The 14,677-nt window shown below is 41.1% G+C and overlaps 1 protein-coding gene across 2 annotated transcripts; it reads left to right on the plus strand.

Annotated features, from left to right (window-relative positions):
- The first annotated feature begins 158 nt into the window (after positions 1-158).
- LOC115175796 (krev interaction trapped protein 1-like) lies at positions 159-11,608 on the plus strand. 2 transcript variants are annotated; one of them, XM_029735323.1, is made up of 17 exons: positions 162-386; positions 956-1,134; positions 1,623-1,779; positions 1,942-2,034; positions 5,805-5,934; positions 6,487-6,730; positions 6,922-7,037; positions 7,285-7,428; positions 7,669-7,825; positions 9,067-9,174; positions 9,278-9,434; positions 9,577-9,728; positions 9,988-10,154; positions 10,319-10,406; positions 10,509-10,715; positions 10,942-11,058; positions 11,271-11,608. In XM_029735323.1, exons 2-17 carry the CDS (start codon positions 1,033-1,035, stop codon positions 11,358-11,360), a joined length of 2,229 nt encoding a protein of 742 aa, XP_029591183.1. In that variant the 5' UTR covers positions 162-386; positions 956-1,032; the 3' UTR covers positions 11,361-11,608. The 2 variants fall into 2 exon arrangements, with proteins under 2 accessions (XP_029591182.1, XP_029591183.1); XM_029735322.1 differs by lacking the exon at positions 11,271-11,608 and having other exon boundaries at positions 159-386; positions 10,942-11,252.
- The last annotated feature ends 3,069 nt before the right edge of the window (positions 11,609-14,677 follow it).

The following is a 14,677-nucleotide window of genomic DNA, read 5'->3' on the forward strand; positions in this document are numbered from 1 at the left end:
GTGCAATAAAAATTAATTCAGAAAAAAATGACGAGTCAATGGCGATACATCATACCAAAGACAATTACTTTCACATTCGATTTGATTTCTGTCGCCTATAATTTATTTTAATCTGTCTACATTTTCACAAGAAAATATGCGCACTAAGTCCACCCGACCAGCAGAGTTCCCTGTTGTCAAAACGAGTCAGTCCAGGCATAATGTGACTCTTGTCTATTTCGAAAGCTGTGGTCGGCAACCGATGTTATGCTTTTAGGAAACACAAATATCTACTTAGAAGTTTGCCTATATTATTGATCCTGCATGTCTATGACTTATTCCACCCGGGGAAATAAAGACACCGACACCATATACTTTTAAAAGTTTGTGAGAGATCATAACATCAGGTATGTTTGAAAGCATTTCTCAAAATGTAGTTATCTGACGCATAGTTTCACGTCTACTTCTAAGGACACAATGTAGCTTTACTGAAAATTCGTGCCGCATATCACTTTTCATGTTGTATTGTATACTATATGTGATGATATCAATAGTCTTCTACTGAGGAAGGCAACAGCGTGCTTGGTTTCCGGGGCGTGACTTTTGTTGGGACAGAATAACTTATTTTAGACTTTTAAACACAATCAAATTTGCCATTTGAAAAGATGTTCAACCTAATAGTGTTACTATTAGTTATAGTGTCACTAATAGTGTCATTATGCTATTTTATTTGCATGCGTTAAAGTAACCTAGGCGAATGTTCACATTATTAAGTAATCTATTACAAGTTAACAATTTAGAAGTCTTATCTTTTCAAGATTGATCAGCATTGAGAACGATATAATGTGTAATAGCATACTACTTTTAAATCATTAAAATACACCCTACAATAGAATATAGATTATTAATAGAATAATCACGTTTTGCTGGCTCCCAATTAAATTGTGATTATATTTTATTATTTGTAACATTTCAGACATGGTGCTCCTCATCTTCCTCATAAATCGGTCCTTATGTAGGATACCTGATAAAAATTGAAGGCAAGTCAACGACATGGGCAACCAAGACAACTTGGAAGATGTGTTTGTAGCTGTCGTTCGTCCAAAGAACCATGTCAGTTTGAGCTCTAAGGAATATCGGGCTAAAGCCTATGAGGTAAGACTACAGTACCTTTCATAAGATACAGTAGTGATTAGCAACCATTCAACACCTAGCATCTGAAGGTTAGGATCTCTTTGCATAACAGCAAGGGGTTGGACTGAGAGTCGCAGGGTGCTGTGTTTGAGTCCCGGTCTGGGCTACTCCCTGGATTTGTTATGTTGGTGTCAGAAGTGGGATACACATTATTTTGTATACATGCTCAAGTATCTCTGCGAGTAGCAGACTGGTTACAGCAAAGTGGCAACATTTAGTGTAAGGAGGCTCAGTTCTGGAAAGCTCCCTGGAAATGCAGTTCTAGTTTTTGTCATATTACCATATCATCCACCCCAAATCTCCTGCAATATCATTTTACATTAACCCAAATATTGTTAATGGCAAATCGCTATTATTTATCTTATGGTTTGATTTCATAAATGTATTTCTAGTTCAGTTTATCTTCACCAGTGACATCATGTGTAACTCTGTTATTACCCCTCCTTTAGATCCTGTTGATAGAAGTTCCTTTGGAAGGAAAAGAGAAGAAACGGAAGAAGGTCTTACTGGCGACCAAAATCCAAGCCAATGGGGACACAGCCAGATCCATTTTGGATTATGTAGAAGAAATGACTAAACCCATATCGAACAACAAGGGTTTTATTGGTAAATAAATATATCTTAGTTGCTTTTCTGTAATTATGGTGGCTTTCCAGATTTGGATGTGAATCATTTGTTAATATATATGTTCTATGAAGAGTAGAAAGACATTTCAAATAACAAATTGTGTCAAAGCACTAATCCCTCTTATGCTGTTGCTCATCACAGGAAAGCGTGCGGTGCACATGAAGAAATTCCATCTCGATGGTGACAGTGAAGGAAAAGAGGTCTCCCTCTTTTTTGTGCCAATTAATGTCAAAGGTAGAACTTGACACTAACTTGTCAGCACATAAATAATTTGGTTTACAATAACTTATGTGTTATAAATGATTAGAAATGTTATAAATGGGGGCCTCCCGAGTGGCGCAGCGTTCTAAGGCACTGCATCGCAGTGCTTGAGGCGTTACTACAGACCTGAGTTTGATCCCAGGCTGTGTTACAACCGTCCGTGACCGGGAGTCCTATAGGGTGGCGGACAATTGGCCCAGTTAGGAGAGGGTTTGGCCGGGGGGGCTTTACTTGGCTCATCGCGCTCTAGTGTCTACTTGTGGCGGGCCGGGGGCCTGCAGGCTGACTTCAGTCGTCAGTGGAACGGTGTTTCCTCCAACACATTGGTTCGGTTGGCTTTCGGGTTAAGCGGGCGGATGTTAAGGAGTGCAATTTGGCGGGTCATGTTTCGGAGGACGCATGACTCAACCTGCGCCTCTCCCAAGCCTGTTGGGGAATTGCAGTGATGAGACAAGATCTTAATTGGATCGTAATTGGATATCAAGAAATTGGGGTGAAAAAGTGGGTAAAATCCCTTAATAAAAATAAGCCAAAAAGATGGTAGAAAATAAATAATGCTAATACTGAGCTATAGTATAGTACCTTCAGAAAGTATTCATACCCCTTCATTTATTCAACATTTTGTGTTAGAGCTTGAATTCAAAATGGATTAAATTTAGATTTTCTTCTCACCCATCTACACACAATACTTCATAATGACAGTGAAAATATGTTTTTAGATTTTTTAGCAAACTTATTGAAAATGAAATACAGAAATCTCTCTTTTACGTAAGTATTCACACCTTTAGTCAATACTTTGTAGAAGCACCTTTGGCAGGGATTACAGCTGTGAGTCTTTCTGGGTATGTCACTAAGAGCTTTCCACACCAGGATTGTGCAACATTTGCCCGTTATTCTTTTCAAAATTCTTCAAGCTCTGTTGAATTGGTTGTTGATCATTGCTAGACAACCATTTTCAGGTCTTGCCATAGATTTAAGTTCAAACTAACTCAGCCACTCAGGAACATTCACTGTCTTCTTGTTAAGCAACTTCAGTGTATATTTGGCTTTGTGTTTTAAGTTATTATCCTGCTGTAAGGGGAATTCATCTCCCAGTGTCTGGTGAAAAGCAGACTGAAACAGGTTTTCCTCTAGGATTTTGCGTGTTCTTAGCTCCATTCTGTTTCTTTTTTATCCTGAAAAACTCCCCAGCCCTTAATGATTACAAGCATAGCCATAACATGATGCAGCCACCACTATGCTTGAAAATATGGAGAGTGGTACTTTCTAATGTGTTGTATTGGATTTGCCCCAAACATAATGCGTTGTATATGCTGTTCATTGACTACAGCTCAGCGTTCAACACCATAGTGCCTACGAAGCTTATCACTAAGCTATGGACCCTGGGACTAAACACCTCCCTCTGCAACTGGATCCTGGACTTCCTGACGGGCCGCCCCCAGGTGGTAAGGGTAGGCAACAACATGTCTGCCACGCTGATCCTCTGCCACACCTTAACACTACTCCCACGACTGCGTGGCCAAACACGACTCCCACACCATCATTAAGTTTGCTGACGACACAACAGTGGTAGACCTGATCACCGACAACAAGGAGACAGACTGTAGGGAGGAGGTCAGAGAACTGACAGTGTGGTGCCAGGACAACAACCTCTCCCTCAATGGGAGCAAGACAAAGGAGCTGATCGTGGACTACAGGAAAAGGCGGGCCAAACAGGCCCCCATTAACATCAACAGGGCTGTAGTGGAGCGGGTTGAGAGTTTCAAGTTCCTTGGTGTCCACATCACCAACGATCTATCATGGTCCAAACACACCAAGACAGTCGTGAAGAGGGCACAACAAAACCTTTTCCCCCTCAGGAGACTGAAAAGATTTGGCATGGGTCCCCAGATCTTCAAAAAGATCTACAGCTGCACCATCGAGAGCATCTTGAACGGTTGCATCACCGCCTGGTATGGCAACTGCTCGGCATCTAACCATAAGGCGCTACAGAGGGTAGTGCATACGGTCCAGTACATCACTGGGGCTAAGCTTCCTGCCATCCAGGACCTATATACTAGGCAGTGTCAGAGGAAAGCCTTAAAAATTGTCAGACTCGTCACCCAAGTCATAGACTGTTTTCTCTGCTACCGCACGGCAAGCAGTACCAGAGCGCCAAGTCTAGGACCAAAAGGCTCCTTAACAGCTTCTACCCCCAAGCCACAAGACTGCTGAACAATTAATCAAATGGCCACCAGACTATTACATTGACCCCCCCCCCTCCGTTTGTTTTGTACCCTGCTGCTACTCGCTGTTTATTATCTATGCATAGTCACTTCACCCCTACCTACATGTACAAACTACCTCTAACCTGTACCCCCGCACACTGACTTGGTACCGGTATCTCCTGTATATAGCCTCGTTATTGTTGTGTTATTGTGTTACTTTTTATTATTTTTTTACATTAGTTTATTTGGTAAATATTTTCTTAACGCTTCTTGAACTGCACTGTTGGTTAAGGGCTTGAAAGTAAGCATTTCACGGTAAGGGCGGCAGGTAGCCTAGTGGTTAGAGCGTTGGACTAGTAACCGAAAAGATCGAATCCCCGAGCTGACAAGGTAAAAATCTGTTGTTCTGCCCCTTAACAAGGCAGTTAACCCACTGTTCCTAGGCCGTCACTGAAAATAAGAATTTGTTCTTAACTGACTTGCCTAGTTAAATAAAGGTAAAAAAAATAAAAAAAATAGGTCTACACTTGTTGTATTCAGCACATGTGACAAATGAAGTGATTTGATTTGTATGCAGGACAAAACATTTATTACTTTAGTGCCTTGTTGCAAACAGGATAGATGTTTTGAAATATTTTTATTCTGTACATGCTTCCTTTTTTCACTCTGTCAATTAGGTTAGTAGGGTTTGAATACTTATTCACTTAATTTGTCCAAAAAATAAATAAATCAAATGAAAAACATAATTCCACTTTGACATTATGGGCTACTGTGTGTAGGCGAGTAACAAAAAAAACTCAATTTATTCTATTTTAAATTCAGCCTGTAACACAACAAAATGTGGAAAAAGTGAAGGGGTGTGTTATCCGGCCGTGCAAATACTGCCCCCTAGCCCCAGCACTGTGTACTTAAAAAAATACAAAAAAAGATATGACTTGTATAGTAATACAATTGCTCAGAGGAAGAGATTTTGTTTAACAAGAAATATAAAAAAGATAGTGGTCAAAATGATTGGATCCCCTGTTTTCAATACTCCAGCACTCTCCCCTTGCGAGGATAACGACACCTTGAGCCTTTTTCTAAAATGCTTTATGAGATTGGGGAACACATTGTGAGGGATCTTAGACCATTCCTCCAAACAGAATATTTCCAGATCATTGATATCCGTCGTCTGCAGTTATAGAATGCCCTCTTCAATTCAAATCAAAACAGGGGATCCAATATTTGTTTTTATTACTTGTTAAACAAAATGTCTTTATCTGAGCAATTGTATTACTTTAGTTTAAAATCATATAATTTTCTTTTTGTTTTGAGCATACAATATAGCTCAATATTTGTATTACCGGTATTTCTTTTATAGTCTTTTTTGCTGATCTTTATCAAGGGATACAGTAATTCCTGACCCCATTGTAAGTGTTAGTACACTTGTGTCTGGGGTACTTTTTAAAGCATTCCTTAGAATATTTCCTTAATAATATAGTTTAGCTAACAATGTTTTTTTATTATTGTGTGCTGCTTATTGGTCTTTCGGAACAGATAACAGCAAGCCTATCTACAACCCTGGGAGCCCTAGTTTTTACTGCCTACAGGATATCATGCGTGTGTGTAGCGAGACCAGCGCTCATTTCTCCTCCATCACCTCAAAGATGCTCCTGGCCTTGGACAAGTAAGTCTTTGTCTATGATTTCATATTGAAGTCATTTAGCAGGCGCCCTGATCCAGTTTTTTCTGTGTATCAGAGAGCTTAAAACCAGTGTATATGGTAGCTTCACTTACTCTACCATCTTCATGGCTGTTGTATTCATGCCACCTTGGGGGCGGTAGGTAGCACAGAGGTTAGAGGTGGACCGGTAACAGAAAAGTTGTTGGTTTAATTCCCGGGCCGGACAATGAACAAAGTGGAGAACTAGACTGGTTACTGGAGGGCTGCTGGTTTCAGATCATGACTACTATCCACTGCTGTTGTGCCTTTGAGCAAGGCACTTAACCCCACAGCACTGCGACTGTCGTTGTGCTTCTTCCAGCCTCTCGTGACTGTGTGTATGTGTGGTGTCCGGGGGTTGGGATTGGAAATAACATAAGATATTTAAAACGACTTACAGTGCAGTGAGTGACACAGTAGATATTTCCCCCACCATGGAGACATTGGTAATCCTTACCAGAACGTCACCACTAAACCTTGACCTTTGAACTTGTATCTTGTACCTGCCATATCCAGGTGGCTGGCAGAGAAGCACACCATGCCTCACGCCATTGCAGCTCTGTTCCGGCCCGCCCCGGTGGACCGAGTCAAGACCAACGTGAGTAACCCTGCTTACACCAGCGAGGGCAAACCCAGTGATGGGGATTTGCACATGGGCTACACTGCCTTGGAGATCAAGAGCAAGATGCTGTCACTGGAGAAGGCCGACATGTGCATTCAAAACCCTCTCTACGGCTCAGACCTGCAGTATACCAACCGGGTGAGAGCCCAGATACCGTTTTTTCCAATTCCTACCCTCTCCCGAGCGACGGCTTACAAGACAGTTCACATTTTTGTTTTAGCCCTGCACGGACACACTTTTATTTAAACAGAAATACTATGTATTATAATCAAAATATGTGAAGATAAACTAAAGTGTTTACATATCCTCTCTATTTTTGCAATTTCTAGGTGGACAAAGTTATCATCAACCCTTACTTTGGCCTTGGTGCTCCGGATTACTCTAAAATCCAGATCCCTACGAGAGAAAAGTGGCAGCACGGCTCTAACAATGCGACAGAGGAAAAGTGAGTGTGCCTCCCAAAATGTAACTTCAAAACAACTTAATGAATTCTCCAGACCTGGGTTCAAACAGTATTTTTTTCCTTCAAATAGTTTGAGCCTGTCTGGAGTGCCAAATAGGTGACATTTGTACATTTGGGACTGTTCCATTGCGCCAGGCAACCTGTCTGGCAGTTTGGGCCTTTTCAAATGCCTCATGACATTGTGAAGTCCAAGTGATTGAACAAGGCCTATTCTTTGTCTCCTCCATAGGGAGCACCAGTGGGTGGATGACTTCCCCCTCCACCGCAGTGCCTGTGAAGGTGACACAGAGCTGCTCACCAAGCTCCTGGAAAGTGGCTTCTCAGTCAAACAGCTGGACAGCGACGACTGGGCTCCCATCCACTACGCCTGCTGGTACATCTCATACTAGCAGTATTTTGTTCTAGCACAGCTGTACACCAAAACAAGTGGCAGGGCTGCCATTTTGCTGAAAATCTCATCCTAGATTGTAAACCAAGCTGTAAAATAAAGTGTTACCCAAATTCCCTATAGAAAATGAAAGTCTCTAAGGACAATAGCATTTATATATATATTTTTTTTATTGTACAGCTAACATCAAATAAGTGTAAAACCTCTGTGTTGTTTTGAATGTAGGTATGGTAAAGTGGAGGCGACAAAGCTACTGCTGGAGAAGGGAAACTGTAACCCCAACCTGCTGAATGGCCAGCTGAGCTCCCTGCTGCACTTTGCAGCTGGAGGGGGCCACTCAGAGATAGTACAGCTTCTGCTCCAGCATCCTGAGATAGACCGGGTAAGACTGAGACAGATGCACTTAAACAAGTTTAGATCCTGGCAGGGGTCTCCAACTCTAGTCCTGAGGAGCTATTAGGTGCATAGGCTTTCATCCTAGCCCTTCAGTAGCACATCTGATTCCCAGGCTGAAGATCATGCTTAGTTGGTTTGTTTGCGATGTGCTCAGTGGTTAAATTAAGCCAGAGCTGCTCGGAGCCAAGCTCCTGCACCTTGGGTGAAGGGGAGAGCCAGGCAGAGCCATGCTTCTGCACCTCACAGGTCAAAAGACAAAAGTAGGATAAAAGTATGCCAAATCAAGATTCGGGTTAGTGTTGAACATAAGGCTAGGGTAAGGGTTAGATTTATGGTTAAGGGACACAGGTTAGGAGAGCATTTTCGCTAACCCTAACCCTTTTCCTAACGTTAAACATAGTCTCCTAACTTGCTACATTAATTATCCTTACCTGCTACGAAAAAGTGCCTTTGGTATCAGTGGCGTGAAAAGAGTGTTTCTCTTATGGGTAAGGTTATGAACGGAACACTAGTCACTTTAATGTTTAAATATTTTGTATTACTCATCTCATATGTATATACTGTATTCTATTCTACTGTATCGTAGTCTATGCCGCTCTGACATTGCTCGTCCATATATTTATATATTCTTAATCCCATTCCTTTACTTAGATTTGTGTGTATTGGGTATATGTTGTGAAATTGTTACATATTACTTATTAGATACTACTGCACTGTCGGAGCTAGAAACACAAGCATTTCGCTACACCCACAATAACATCTGCTAAACATGTGCATGTGACCAATAACATTTGATTTGTTGACTAGTAGGCTCAGGGTTGAGTCGGGGTGTGGACATAAACCTAGGGTTAGGTTTAAGTTAAGTGTTATGGTCAGAGTTGAGCCAGGGTGTGGACATGAAGCTAGGGTTAGGGTTGAGCCAGGGTATGGACAAGAGGAAAGTGTGGAGAGAGCAGAAAACAGTGAGCATGGCTTAACCCCAATCCTAACACTTTTGAATTCCCAATTCAACCCCTAAATGTGCTGGAATAAAAGCCTTGCACACCCAGTAGCTATCCAAGACCTGAATTGGAGAACCCTGGTTGAATCCAGTATATCCTCCATCCTATTTGCATTATGACCACATACTGTAGGGTGGAACATCATAGCTTAGTATTTCAATATGTTCCCAGTAGTAAGTAGCAGGAAGAAAGTCACTTTGCTTGCTTGTTTTTATACTCTTATAAGCACATAGAGGATCAGCAAAAGAGATCGCCCCTGCAAATCTGTGAAGAGAACAAGCAAAACGAATGGGAGGAGACAGTGAAACTCCTACAGCAAGCCAATAACAAACCAGTGAGTGTGGAGTGTGTGTGCGTGACTGTATGCTACTCCAACAGATTTGTCAAAGTCTTTTATTACGATTAGCAGTTGATGAAACTGTGTGTTCGTTCCGCAGTACGAGAAGGTGCGCATCTACCGCATGGATGGCTCGTACCGCTCGGTGGAGCTGAAGCACGGCAACAACACATCAGTGCAGCAGATCATGGAGGGCATGCGGCTTTCCAAGGACACCCAGCAGTACTTCACCATCTGGATCTGCTCCGAGAACCTCAGTGAGTCACACATACACAGATCCAAAATGGCTGCCCAATATCTGGGCATAGGTATTATATTCTTGTATCTGTAGTATCCCATTTCCATGCTACCTGTGCTCATTATACCCTGTGTGTGTGTTTGTGTCTTGTCTTCCATCAGACCTGCAGCTGAAGCCCTACCACAAGCCCCTGCAGCACCTGCGTATCTGGACAGAGATCGTCACTGACCTCACTGTCCTGGACCCCCAGAGGGAGAACCCACAGCTCTTCCTCCGTAGAGATGTCCGTCTGCCCCTCGACATTGAGAAAAAGGTTTGTAACCAATTTGATTCTGATCAACTTTATTATCCCCTTGGGAAATTCTTCTTGCTGCATCTGTAAAGCAAGGATTTGGGATTTAGAATATTGCTTAGATCAGTGTTTCTCAACTCTGGTTAAGGGGGACCCAGAGTGTTTGCATGAATTTGTTCCAGCCCAGTAATAATACACGATTAAACTGATCAAGAGTTTGGTGTTCAAGTTCATTCATTTGTTCATTAATCCATCCACGATTGGCTTGAATCTTCTCCAGATTGAGGACCCCCTGTCCATCCTGATCCTGTTTGATGAGGCCAGACACTGCCTCCTCAAGGGCTTCTTCCCCTCCCCGGACAGTAAGCTGATCACCCTGGCCAGCCTGCTGCTGCAGATCATCTACGGAAACTATGAGAGCAAGAAGCACAAGCAGGGCTTCCTTAAGTAAATATCTTAAATTGGTCCCTGAATTCAATCAATCTAGCATAATACTCTTCTTTAAAACTGGGGAAATCTTGGTATGATATTTGAAGATAAGGTACATAAAGCTGTGGTAATATGATATACTATTGACATAACTGTCTGTGTAAATGTTTTGTTTTCAACAGTGAGGAAAACCTGAAATCAATTGTCCCAATATCCAAGGTGAAAAGCAAAGCACATCATTGGACAAGCAAGATTCTTCATGAGTATAAGGTCAGGTTTATTTTAATTATTTTGTTTTTGTGAAATAACTTGTATACATTTATATATGTGGGGTCAAACTCTTAGCCTTACTTCACCTTATTGGCCCCACAGTGCTTCAGTATGAGTGAGGGTGTGAGCAAAGAGATGCACCACCTCCAGAGGCTCTTCCTTCAGAACTGCTGGGACATCCCGACCTATGGTGCCGCCTTCTTCACGGGCCAGGTCTTCACCAAGGCTAGCTCCAGCAACCACAAAGTCATCCGCGTCTTCGTGGGTGTCAACACCAAGGGCCTGCACCTCATGAACATGGAGACCAAGGTACCCCGGGGCTAGTTGTTGGTTGGTGCCAGATTCATATGAATACATAAAGAACCATGTTTAACCATGCAGTATACAGAATAGATTATTATTTAGTGGTCACAAAGTAAGCATGGATGTAAATATCTAAGCATATAAATAAGCCTCAAAAGTATCCAGCTTTGTATATTTTCATGTAAATGCCCTCTTACTGATACTGTGCATGTATTTTACTGTGTATTTGTAGGTACTTCTTATCAGTCTGGAGTATGGCTCTTTCATGTGGCAGCTAGGGCACGCTGATCAGTACTTTCAGATTCACAGTCTGGAAAATAAGATGAATTTCATTGTGCACACCAAACAGGTAACTATAGGACCTTTCCCAAGTCATTCCAATGGATGTATCTGTGATTATGTTGAATCAATGTGTTGTAGCCTGGAAAACAGTGCAGATTGTATGATTTATGAGAAAATATTTACCACAGCATACAGCTCTAACTCTAGCTGAAGAGTTGAATGTGGGCAATATTACATGAAATTGCTTGTATTCATTGGCTCCTCTTCTTTCCTCAATAGGCTGGCCTTATTGTTAAACTGTTAATGAAGTTGAGTGGACAAATGACTCCAAATGACAGAAGTTTAACAGACAAGTATGCATATGGTTGATTCACCATGTACTTTTCCCCCCCATTTGTTTTGCTTTCTTGTATTGTAATTTGCTTTTTTGAGGAAAAAGTATTTTCACCAATTACATAATTTTGTATCACAATAGAACAAGACATGTTTCACATTTGGTTTATTTGATATTAAGATTTCTGTTACATTTGACAAATTCTTACATGCTGTAATTTTTATGGTTGTAAATAATGTGTATTTAATGATTAATTTTAATAAAATGAATACTATGAGTGTAATTCCTTCTGTTTTGCTGAAAATAGCACTGCCCATGTCACTCAATCTTATGAACATAATTATTTTTCGTTGCTAGAAATTGTTTCAGTTCTGCAATGCAGAGAAAAAAAGACATTAGGACAAATTAATTCCCTAAACCTTGAAATCAGTGAATGAAAATGTCAGAAATCAGACGGACAGACATCGGTAACATCAGTAGCTGCCACATGAGGGAGCTCTGCTCAAATAAATGACTGAACTTGTCCACAGTACGGTCATTTCAAACGGCTTGAACAAGATAACGTTGATACATTTGTATTAAAACGTTTAAAACAATGTGAAATTAATTTAAGTGAGTAATAGGACATTCTGCAAGATTCAGCAAACTTCTAAGCACGAGGGGAGAGGAAACGTCATCGTTTACATTATGTAACCATGGTAGCCATGATAGTAGCCTGCTGACATGTTCTGTATCACTGAAAGCCAGTGAAATTGATTTAACTTATATGGAAGTTAATTTATATGGCGATATAGTGGACAAACCAAAGGTAACATTAAAATGATATGCTTGGCAACGATACGCTTTAAGTTAGTGACATGCGAAATTAGCTCTGCCATCGTGTTTGGAAGCTTGCCAGCCGAGAACCAGCTTCAGTGTTACATTATAACAATATCTTCACTCAGCAAGTGTTGTAACAATTTGAGTAATGAGACAGGTACCATTACTGTAACATTAACCAACAACAGTATGGAAATGACAGATGCTCTTTGGGCTCTATAGAGCCCCACTGTGGAGGTGTCGTAATACCCATAAAACCTAAGGGTCAAACAGGGAAATGGTTCCAGTCATTTTTCCACCATTCATTTTCCCCATAGAGAATTTTAGGAACACTTCAAATAAGGGCTGTGTTTTGTGTAGGCTGACACTGGCATGACGTTTTGATAACCATTTATATCTCTCGGACAAGGTGACTTATCAATATATTCGGCTCTATTTACTCTCAGATTTCGAAAAAACGAATTAGCATCAAAGTACACATAATGCAAGACTACAAATCCCTGCACGTCGTCTTTAGCTGACACCTTTGCTAACAAGTATTGTTTCAATTTAAATAACATTTCATTTTTGGGGTGTAAATACAGGTGAATATATTGATAAAAGTCCCCTTGTCCTAGAAAGATTTACACGGTTATAAAACGTCAGCCACAGCCCTTATTTTAAGTGTTTCTAAAATCCCCCTATGGGAAGAATGAATGGTGGAAAAACTATTGGAATCGTTTCCTTGTTTGACCGCTAGGTTTTATGGGTATTATGACTCATACTGTGGTACTCTATTCCATAGCCATGGGAAGTAGGGGTGCTGCAGCACCCCCTGAAAAATCATAATCTGTAGCGTGGGCAAAAAAAATTGCACACCCCGACCCCAAACATCTTCTCGCTGCTATGCTCTATTCAATCTGTGCTACAAATGTAATTTCTGATTGAGCCGACATATGCCGTGTTTACCGTGAATGCAGTCTCCGGTAACATTGCCTTTAAATTTCAATCACGCTGTAACGCTGAATTTACAGATTGAATACAGCCCCAAATCTAACCCCTATCTTGTTTCGCAAGGTTAACACAAGTCAGAGATAATGTTGGAAGACATGATTGACCAAAACTCTCCTTTGGAATTAATTCAGGAAAAACCTGTGAAATTCATCACTTTATCAAACAATGAGCTAAAAACACTTCCAGAAGAAATAGGACACTTGAACAATGTGGAATTCTTATCTCTTCAAGGAAACAAATTAACTTCAATACCTTCAGCTGTCCACTCCCTGCACATCCTCAAAGCCTTTGGTATCAGTAATAATACAATTGTAAGGCTTCCGGATGAAATCTGTCAGTTGGAGAATATCACACATCTCAATTCAAGCAACAACAAACTCAAACATCTGCCATATGCTTTTGGAGATCTCGCCACCTTGGAAATTCTCAATCTAAATGGCAACCGACTTACTTCTCCACCAGAGTCTTTTGGATGCTTGAAGAATATCACTGTTTTACATTTGGAGAAAAACAAGCTGTCATACCTTCCACAGGTTATATGCCAACTCCCTAAACTCTTTGAGCTCAATCTCTCAGGGAACAAGATAGTGAGTTTACCCAAGTGTTTATCCCAGCTGAAAATAAGTTCTGTCTCTGAATTCCAACAACCTGACAACTCTGCCTTCAGAGCTTTTCTGCTTGACTAACATAGAGGAACAATCTGTGTAGAAACGAGCTAACATTGATTCCTGATGATGTGGAGAAATTGAAGGGGCTCAGAGTCTTGCAACTTAGTCACAACAAGATAAAGACACTTCCTGAGAAAATAAGCTCATGCTCAAAACTGCTGCATCTCTGCATCAGTGGAAACCTACTAACAAAACTTCCCAGGAGTATTGGGGCTTGGGAACATCTCAGAGAGTTACTGGTGAATAAAAATCAGCTAGAAACACTGCCTCGAGGAATCTCCGCTCTAAAAAAAATCTCTGTTCTGGACAGCTCAAGGAATCATTTGGTTAATTTCCCCCTCAACATAAGAAATTTCTCTCTGTTGACCTTAGTGGATCTCAGTTTTAACCACCTCCACAACTTCCCAATGGGTCTGTGCTCTGGACTTTCTCTATGTCAGCTTGACACCAGTAAAAACATTTTATCGAAGTTACCCCCCAACATTGGTGAAATCCACACCTTGCAACGCCTGAATCTCAGTAAAAAAACGATTCACTGGCTTATTCCCCAAGCATCTCTACCGACTTCACAGGCTAATCCATTTGGATCTGAGCTACAATTCAATTCAGACCATTCCAGAAGGAATCTCCGGCCTGAAAAGAGTACAAGTGCTCCTACTTCAGGGAAATACTGAGTTCCCCTTGAGTTGCACCATGTTAGGGCAGTACAAGTGCTTGACCTGTCTGATAATCAGATAGGGTGAGTTCCATCAGAAAAACGAGGACTCAGAGAACTGAATGACCTTAACCTTTCCAATAATCAGTTCTTCCTATTTCCTGTGAAAGTGTGTGATCTGAGATCACTTGAAAAGTTGAACATCTGCCACAGAAGA

The sequence above is a fragment of the Salmo trutta genome, chromosome 36, assembly GCF_901001165.1.
Source record: "Salmo trutta chromosome 36, fSalTru1.1, whole genome shotgun sequence".
Classification (NCBI taxonomy): Eukaryota; Metazoa; Chordata; class Actinopteri; order Salmoniformes; family Salmonidae; genus Salmo; species Salmo trutta.